This window comes from Branchiostoma belcheri, unplaced genomic scaffold (genome assembly GCF_001625305.1).
Source record: "Branchiostoma belcheri isolate BF01 breed outbred unplaced genomic scaffold, Haploidv18h27 scaffold8, whole genome shotgun sequence".
NCBI classification, from domain to species: Eukaryota; Metazoa; Chordata; class Leptocardii; order Amphioxiformes; family Branchiostomatidae; genus Branchiostoma; species Branchiostoma belcheri.
In genome coordinates, this window is record NW_017804464.1 from 3025497 (window position 1) to 3035329 (window position 9833).

Here is a 9833-nt window from a genome sequence, read left to right on the forward strand (position 1 = left end):
TGAAGAGGAGCGGTTCTTGTTCTTGTTCGCCGGAGACAGGGCCGACCTGGTCTTGTCTGGGGTCAGAGGTGGACAGACCCGAGCAAGTTTCTAGAAAAAGAAAAAAAACGGAAAAAAATTGACTCATGAGATCAGTTCATCAAAATTTCACATTGTGTTGTGTTTGCCATATTTTAGAATTTTTATATATGACTTTAGCAGCAATGACTTTAGACAAAACAAGTCTCAAGTCAAAACACCAATTCAAAACAATATATAACAACGTTGTATCAAAAATATCTATGTTACCTTGAACTCCTCGTGACATGCGTTCATGCCCGTTTTGGGGTTTTTACGGCTGAGAAGGCTGAACCTATCGCGGAACTCGTCGGCAGGAATGGTGGTGTTGCCGCACTGTGTGGCCTCCAGTAGCGCTGTGTAGATAAACGCGTACTGGTCCTGAAGAACAGAACAGAGGACAAAGTAAACAACAAACAACAACAACGTAAACAATAGTAAAAACTATGCAGAAAAATTATTTAGTTACGTTTTTCATTGATCAAGAACAAATGGTAATTTTCCCTAGGCTTTGTTGTTATAGTGTGAGAATTCATAGAGTAAAAAGAACAACTTGATATCATTTCATCTGAGAAAAAAGGTCTGAATGTTGTTGGGATAGATATGGATGCATCATAAAGAATGTAAAGGAAAGAATCCAGACTTCCAAAGCAGGTGCGCATTTACTGCCTGATGTTTTATTCAGCAGCCTTAATTTGATACCTTAAGAATTTACAAGTAGTAGAATTAATCAATGTGGCACGCTAGTGTTAATCTCCAAGCAGATCTTTCGGTCGCAAAAGACAGTATCAAATTAGCCAGGCAGTAGCCATTAACCAGATAGTATCCATTGGCCATTGGTGGTTAATAGACACTCCTCTGACCAATGGATACTGCCTTGCCACCGTATTGTCTGCTTGGAGATTACGCTAGTGTTGGCACGTTGCAGTATCCACGATTAGCGCCGCCTACCGACGTCTGCACCATGGTCATCCTGTTCTCGCGCATGGCATCTACGAAGTCGTGTACGTTGATGGCGCCCTCCGTCTCGATCATGTCCAACATGGCGGCGATGGTGATGAAGGTCCCGGATCTCCCAACACCCGCGCTGTGGGGAGGGGGGGGGCGGTTACATTTGTGTAAGGGTACCAAAGTTATTTTTATATTCCAACATGTCATGACTAGACATGGTGACGGCACACTCAAGTTACATCAACTTATCTTATGCTGCCACCAACACAGAGGACAAATACAGGACAGGACAATACATAAGGAAAATATATTTTCATTTGACTTAAGTGAGGAAAGCCGTGTGCCTTTCTTTCCCAAGGGCACAATCATTCTACAGTCAAGGAGTTGCAATTGATTCATATGACCTGAAACTATGGCATCAATACAACATGAATGCCTTGATTCAGTATAATAGACACGTAGTTTGTCTTCCACTTAAGTATATCATCCTAGCTTGAATGTTGAAGATATAGAAATCCATAAAACACACCTGCAGTGCACGATGGGCGGTCCAGCCCCACCAGGAATGGACGCCTTGACCCTCTTGACGAAGTTGATGGTTGAGGTGGGGTGTTTGGGTACCCCATAGTCCGGCCAGCTCGTGTACTGGAAGTGTTGCACCTCCCGTACCTCCTCCACTCCAGCCTAGATATGAATGTACCACGGAACATACGTTTTGGAATATTAAAGGTTCTGACTTTTAGATCTGTTTACTTAAGGAAATAAGGATGTAGACGCAAAAGTGCCCCAAGACGTACAGTGGATGCGAGAATTTGGAGGTACGTGTTTCGTTACCTTTCAAAAGTCACTGATTGAAGAATATTCTACTAACAGTTGCTTTTGAAATGACGAAAATACCCATCACCCTTCACTAAACCGCTACGGGGGTCGACATCGTCTACAAGATGCCATTGATCTAGGGTTGACGTCACACTTCAAAGAAACTTAAGCCACGTGACAAGCTCCACTGGGTCAGTCTACTGAGGAAGACCAAAGTGACTGGTCGAAAGCTCTAGGTGAGAGAACTTTGTTGTGTCTGATCCAAAGGTTTAACTTTAAACAAAAGACGAAATATTGTTGCCATCTTGTCGTTCTGAAGCTGTCCTACCTTTTGGATGTGCAGCAGCCTGAGCGCGTAGTCCGCCATGGTGCTGACCTTCTCCGCCGTGACCGTGATGTCCCCGTACGTCTGCACGTTGTTCTCGTACTCATTGCTCTCCTCTGGCCAGTAACGCTCACACTTAGTCTACATGATACAGGTACAACAACATTTTAGAAAATATATTTCTTTTACTTGAAGCCGTATGCTATGTGTAGCAAAATCAAATTTTTCCCAAAGCAGATCTTTCAGTAGCTTCAAAGACAGTATCAAATTGGCTAGGCAGTATCCATTTGGCAGACAGACAACATTTGCCGCCTGGGCGGCTGAGGACACTATCTAGATGGCCAGTTCTAACGGTAACGCTTTTGCCACCAGAAATCTGCTTGGAGATCAGAATAATCATTTTGCAATAGAAATAGCTTAGTTTAAGTATATGCTAGTGTAATAGGTTTCATAGCGACCTTCCTTTTTGGAGAGGAGGGGGAAGGTAAGAGAACGAGAAAGATAGAGACGAAAAGACCATATAATTGCTGCTTACCCTTCCATTCTCCACCAGGTTGGTGACCATGACGACACAGGCGCTCCTCTCCTGCCAGACCATACGCCACATGTCCCGGCTGGTGTCTGGCTTCGGTCCCTGGCACGCGATGAACGCCTTCACTTTGTCATAGCCCTGGTGGCAGAAGAAACAAACTGTACATAATGACGTTGATCCAATTGTAAGAGAGAGCCAGGTTAGAATCATTAAGTCATCTGTAATGAAACAATGAAACAATGAAACAATATAAACAATCATAGATGTATACAAAACTCACATCGATGTAGCTGGCGTTGATGTAGTCTGAGTTGGCTCGGCCGGGTTGGTCCTGCAGAACCACACGCGAGTGGTCGTCTGGAACAACAATGCATAGTGAAGTTACACGAAATGCCAGAAAAAGACAACGGTATTCAGACAAGGAACCAGAGAGGGCAATTCAAGTGTAAATTTGCAACATGTCCTCAATATCATCAAGAAAATACATCATGGCATACTCACAGGAGACGATGTTCTTGTACCGGTTCTTAGCCACGTTTGCTTGAAGTTTAGACACAGCATATGGATGGCGGTGATCGCTGATGGTCTAGGACGATGAGAAAATAAAGGTATAATAGTGGAGTATCTGTGGCGTACCATATTTGGTTAACGTCAACTCTGAATATGTAAGGTGTTCCGAGATTGAGAAAAACTATGTCATTGCCAAATTGCACATGTCTTTCATATCATCCTTTTCAGCGTTAAAAATCATAGCCTCCGTAGCAGCTCTGCGGGTCGACGAGTTCTCGGTACTAGGGTTTGGCCTCCATAGCCGGATACCAATGAAGAAACCGAGTACCGAGAACTGACTTGGCATCGGAAAAACAAGAAATGTTTAAAAAAAAGATGGCTGGGCGCCAGCTCGTAGAGTCAGGTAGGTAAAATCGCACAATCTTAATAAAAAAACAACAACATGAGATGAGGACTTACTGCAAACTCTTTCTTGAGGCCATCAGGTCCAAGCTGATGGACATAGTCCGGTAGTGCGTCTATCTGTACCCTGTACGGGTTTGTCTCCAGTAACCCCCCATCCTCCACTGGTAGGTCCGGTCTGGGGGGCGGTTCTGGGCGGAGAACGTTAACGATAAACTAAGTACTACTGCTAACAGCGCTTCCTAACAACCGTGTCTTAGCAATGCATAATCAACCTACACGTGTTTAATTACCCGAATGACTAGTCTATCGGCCACTAAATGGTCCTTGCAGAATCTACTTATATAATGGCCGTCAAAAGTCCAAAAGGCAGGAAAGGCCCTACATGCACCACAACCACCGATAGGCCTGTGAACCATGGAAAACGAGCAACATTTAGAACAAAGAAGCAAAACCTTCAGTTACACATGCTTCATATGTTGAATTATGCCACCAAAGAAAGTGAACAAGACTTAAACACTTCATCACCAACGCATCACCAACTATATGCTCTATAGAATTCTACATAAGAAGATCAGCACCAAGGCCAGCACCCATTAGCTTACCAGGGGCCCCGGGGATTTCGTCATAGATATTTACTTGTGGTGGCGGCTCCTCCACCGGCTCTGAAAATAACGGGGGAAGGGGGGTCGAGATACAAATGAGTGATCGCGTTGTGTAAGGGGCAAGGGCTTATGGGAATTGGGAATACAAATAGGGATCAATGGTAATACAATATATTGCAAGGAACAGTTCTGTTACATTGGCTAGAGTTCAAGTACATGACAATCGGATTTCATTTTTTCAGTTCATTGTTTTATTGATATCTAATAGACGACGCTGTATGATTCCTAGGGTCATGACATTCATGGGCAGAATTGGTCATATAAGATGTCTAGGTCTCGAAACTTCGAAAGGTTTGGAAGGCACGATTTCGTCCAGTGACGGAATTCGAAGGGTTTAAGGGTGTTAGTTCGGGGAGATCAAAAGAGAAAACCGGTAAGTAGACAGGGACGTTCTGGGTCTTCAAAAGTCAGGAGCGGTTTTCTGGGCTTGAAAGTAGCAATGAAGAGATCTAGATCGGGATGGACGGGCAGAGTTTTTAGAGGATGGACATGGAAAGTATGAAGTATCAAGATTATTTAACCACCTTCTGCGAGATGCAGGAAGCCCGATAGAGGCTGCATAAGGTTATAAGGTGAGGAACAAAAAAAGTCGGCAAAATCGCCCTTGTCCTGTCCATGTCTCAAGCACGTTACATCAGAAATTTGCCTGTTGCAGACGATATCATTCCGACATAACATTTGGAAACTACAGACGGGATGTTAACCTTATATACGCGAATACGACCTTATATGAGATGTTCTGCCGAAGTGCTATGCACAATACATTACGGGTTTCGCGCAGGTGTAGTACGTTCTGCCGACGTGGTATACCGTCTTCAAGGAATGAGTGGTACACTCAACGGTTAAGATAATGTCTAGACCTACCTGGAGGCCTTGCAGAAGGGGTTGCTGTCTTCTTCTTCTCTTTGACGAGCCGCGGAGATGGTGATCCGTTCCTTCTGTAGATGGCAAAGAGAATGTAAAATTATTGTTATGGAAATATGTAATCTTATTGATGGCATTGGCCAAGGCTACTGATAACAATAGAAAATGACAAGCCTTTCACAGCTCCGCCATTGTTCCTGCTTGATTTCCAGGTGCATGTTGGGCAGATGGCAGATTGGGAACAGGATACTACAACAGTGTATTAGCAAGTACATGGAGTTTCAAAATATTCATATCGTTATATTATTATGATTACGATACACTTACCTCCAGAGGAAAAGTCCAACGCCGGCCAGTAGTAATAACAGCAGCAAGGCGGCAATGACTCCTCCGGCTATGGCCCCGGCTGACGATTGGGCTAAAGCTGGTAATGGGAGACAAATCGTTACAGAGATTATGAGGGATAGACACAGCTCACAAATCATGCTTTGGAGCATATTAAAGGTAACTCAAATGTGTTGCCCTAGGTTTGTGTTGAAACTACTAGGTGGCAAACAAAAGCTATTCAAGCAATGAAACAAGTCTTGTCAACTGACATCTACCCTGGGATCCAGACTAGTATCGGGCCGTTAGTCGTTTTCCTTCGGCAGCCAAGAGCCCTTCGCCCGCCTATCTAAATTACTGCTACGAGGGAGTTGAGCCCTGGGGTAGTTTGGCCGTCCCTATTACTAGGGCTCAAATCCCACCGTAGTGGTTGATAGGCGGAGGAAGGGCTCTTGGCTGCCGAAGGAAAACGGCTAACGGCCCGATACTAGTCTGGCTCTCAGATCGCAGAGTACTAGTACTGTATGACATCAAACACGTCCGATTTACCTGCCATGGTTTTTGGGGTTGACACCGTTGCGATAGGCCCAGGTCTCCCTCTCCCTCCCTCCCCCGGCCGGCTCAGAACCAACCGCACGTTGTAGGTCGTGTTGGGCGACAAGTTCCCTATCCTGACTTCTCCCTCTTCGTTATTTGCCAGGGTTTCCCACGACGACTCGTTGGCCCGTTTGTACTGAACGTCCTTAGCGATGATCTCCCCATCTCCCGCCAAGGCGAGTTTGCTGAGTTGGATGTTCACAGCCAGTTCTGTCGTGCTCGTCACACGGACGGGTGGGGGAACTGTTGTCGTCGGTGGCACTGGAAATAGAACAACAGAATTTTAATATCTAGTAATTTTTTAAAGTCACGTTCTAAACAGCTTACGACATAGCCACAATGTTTAGCTGCAGAGAGCTAATGAATTATATTAAATATACTAAAATTTCGTTACTGGTCACACAACAAACGAACACACTGAAAAAGTTACAGTCTGGTCAAAAAACAGTAACTCTTGCTAAGGACGCCCAAACATGCTGTGACAAGATTAATCTCTTGAGAGTCCTTGTTAATTTAACATTTTGTCACAGATGAATGTACCTCTTCTTACAGATGAATGGATGTAGAGATATGCTAACCTTTGACAACAACCGACACCACGCTGTTGTCCTGCCCTGCTACTGTATTGACCATACAGCCGTACTGTCCCGCATCAGTTACGGAAACGTTGCGTAGCAATCTGCTGTGAACTGTGTTTCCTCCAACCGTGGGCATCTGTGTTGGCAGAACTGGATTTCGGCCACTAAACGTGAGGGTGACATCTCTGGTCTGTGGGAGCGGGTCTCCGGCAGTCTCACAGACAAACGTCACGTCTGTACCCGCGTTCAACTCGACAGACCCCGCGTTTGTAGTGCTGGGCATGGTGCTGAATCCGGTCACACTTGGGGGCATTCCTGAAAAACAAAACACGATATAAGGATCGTTCTAATGATCTAATAGTTTCTTATGATTTTCTTTCACTTTTTATATTTTTGTTACTAACTTTGCTAACTTTGATTATCTTTAACTTTGATTAATTCAAATTGATTTTCATTCGTATTAAATCAGCAACAATATAAATGTAGCTAGTTATATACATGTAGTCTATTCCCGATTTTACACACTGTTTTGATGTATGATCTTTGTCATTATTTACTGTTATGCTGGTATGGTCTCTCTGGTAAATTACTAAATTCAGCAAACGTCAGGAAACAAAGCCTGTTGGTACGAAGTGCCTACCTGTAACTGTAAACGTTGTGCTTTCCTGGTACGTGGGGCCACCGGAACACCGGAAGCCTAGCGTCCCCAGTTTCTGCTCTGGAGTGAACCTGAGAGCTTTCCAACGGCTGTTTCTTTCGTCTGGAAGCGCCTGGGATCGAAGCATCCGACCACCACTCGTCTGTTGAACGGTCAGTTCAGGACAGTCTTCGTTTCCCCAGGGGTGACAGGAACATGTAACCGTCACTTCAGCATCAGAGGTGGCGCTTGTGATATGTAGGGATGGCCGGTCAATCACGAGTCTGAACTCTGCAATGCGAATAGAAAAAATGATCTTCTGTATGCATGAGATAATGACTAAAAGGTACTGTATCAGAGCAAGAAGCTTCTAAATTCCTTGATCAGAGACAACACTCTCTGATACAGTAATTGTTAAAGATACATGGTGATACAGTGAAATAAAAAAATGTAGATATCTCTAACTTACTCTTGTCCTCGCAGGTTGGTCCACTCCAGTCACCCACACAGACACAGCCCTTCACCGGGTCACATGCCCCGCCGTTCTGACAGGCACACCGCTGTGTGCAACCAGCACCGTATTCACCTGCTGCACATTCTGTGCGGAAAAAGGAAAAAAAAAATGTCGATACCTTTTTGAAATACATCGTAACCTTTTCTGGCAGCCCCCATTTTCTGATGATTGGTAACGTTGGTTGATTGGCAGGTTGGTTGGCTGGTAGGTTGGTTGGCTGGTTGGTTGGTTGGTTAGTTAGTTGGTTAGTTATTCGGTTGGTTGGTTGGTTGGTTGGTTGATCAGTTAGATTATTGCGTGCAAGAAAACCGGACAGCCAACAATTTCTTCATTTCCCATGTCAACGTTATTTTATCAAGCTGAAACTTTAAACGCAACGCAAATACCACTGCATTGGTTTTTTTCAGGTACAGGTTTATACAGTGCTAATTGCTAAACTTTCAATTCTTAAAAAAAGGCTACAAAAGATAAAGCTTACGTGTTTGACAGTCCAGTCCCTTCCAGCCCCGGGCACAGGAACAGCCGTAAGGATCGGGGAGACACAACATCACCCGGCTACAGTTCGGGTCGTCATTGTCACCGTCAATATCGGCATTGTTACAGTCCCACTGACAGGACTGACCGTAGTTAATACGGGGGCATCCTAAATGAATTTTTAAGAAATAACATGTTGTTGACCAAGAGTGCAAAATACAGTATAATTTACGATACGATATATGAAAATACAGAACAAAACTATAAAGGTCGACATTTGCTTTGGAGCAAATGCAGCAGATGGCTTCACCACACCCCCCGTTCCAAAAATGGGCCTGCCCGCCCCCTCCCACACTGAAATGGATAGTTTCTAAATCGCCCCTGTCCAAAGTGTGAAGTGTTCCAACAGCCTATACTTCCATGCAGTAATGGAATCTCCCACCACCTTTTGCAAGTGTCAGGTCATTTGTCCCCAAAATTGAATCCAGTTTACGACATGGCAGGGAAAGCCATAAATATTCTACGTGATGTTAACATGTTGTTTGCCATAAAAATGTATCTTTCCTCGTCTTACCAATCTCACAGTTTTTCCCCATGAACCCAGGTGGACACACACAGTCCCCGCTGACGTCATCACACCAGCCGCCATGATGGCACGTAGGACAGGTGAACCTACATTCGGGACCGTACTTGTTCTGGGGACAACCTGTAAGGGAAATAACACTCTACGTCACTCTCTTTCTGACATGCTCAAATTTACAGCAGGTTATTGCCATAATTTCAATGAAAACGATGGAAGTATGACATCTATGCCGTACGAAATGTAGGTCGAAGTAAAATTACAAGCGGCCATGCCTTCCTTGATGACCTCTACATTACTCACCTCTAACGATAAGGCGCGTAACGCCCACCTGGGCATTGTATCCATCCGCCTGTCTGTACAGCACGTAACTTCCCTGGTGATCCTCTGTAGCCTGTGGTGTAACGGTCAGGTCAGTCCCTGCTGCAAGTCTGTTTGATACGTCACGTTTCTCCCAGGCGACTCCATCGCTGCTTCCCGACACCGTCAGTGTGACGGGGTCTCCCAGGCTGGCCGTGAATGTTGGAGCCGTTGGTTTTACCAGGGCTGAAAATCCACAGGAAATGCATTAAAATAAGGAGGATATTACTATTACAGCTGCCATCTACGTTAAACGATTAAATAACATCACGGAGGAAAAATCAGTAAAAATTTGTGAATGTACCAACATAGGTAAATGCCTAAATATTCACAGTTTCAGTACAAATACGCATCGTCTATAATCTTAAATAGTCAAGTAGAGATACATTTAGAAAATTTGACTACATTGTCGTATGTTTGCTCCAGTTATCATATTTGTCGTCATAATTTGCAAGAAAATAACATGCATTAGTTTTTATATCGTTCTTTATGACAGTTGGAAAGCATTAACATACCTGATTTTGACATTTTGATGGTGAATGCCATGGATCTCCTAGTTCCCTGCTCCCCTTCGCAGGAATATACTCCTATTGGATCAGTAGTTGGTGTATCTACATTGAGTGTTGATGGCACACCGACCCTTC

General features: G+C 44.3%; 1 protein-coding gene across 1 annotated transcript in view; it reads right to left on the reverse strand.

Moving 5' to 3' along the window:
- The window catches only part of LOC109486384 (receptor-type tyrosine-protein phosphatase T-like), a 16050-nt gene extending 7112 nt beyond the window's left edge, over positions 1-8938 (reverse strand). The window contains exons 1-18 of the mRNA XM_019790209.1: positions 8824-8938; positions 8254-8418; positions 7731-7859; positions 7265-7552; positions 6625-6939; positions 5999-6307; positions 5453-5549; positions 5126-5199; positions 4202-4261; positions 3654-3787; positions 3186-3270; positions 2965-3041; positions 2688-2822; positions 2156-2293; positions 1538-1692; positions 1009-1144; positions 289-438; positions 1-90 (exon numbers count right to left, since the gene is read on the reverse strand). The exon at positions 1-90 is cut by the window's left edge and continues 25 nt beyond it. Of these exons, the coding sequence (XP_019645768.1) occupies positions 1-90; positions 289-438; positions 1009-1144; positions 1538-1692; positions 2156-2293; positions 2688-2822; positions 2965-3041; positions 3186-3270; positions 3654-3787; positions 4202-4261; positions 5126-5199; positions 5453-5549; positions 5999-6307; positions 6625-6939; positions 7265-7552; positions 7731-7859; positions 8254-8418; positions 8824-8845 (2559 nt within the window). The 5' untranslated portion in view covers positions 8846-8938. The remainder of the gene's footprint in view (positions 91-288; positions 439-1008; positions 1145-1537; positions 1693-2155; positions 2294-2687; positions 2823-2964; positions 3042-3185; positions 3271-3653; positions 3788-4201; positions 4262-5125; positions 5200-5452; positions 5550-5998; positions 6308-6624; positions 6940-7264; positions 7553-7730; positions 7860-8253; positions 8419-8823) is intronic.
- Between the last annotated feature and the right edge of the window lie 895 nt (positions 8939-9833).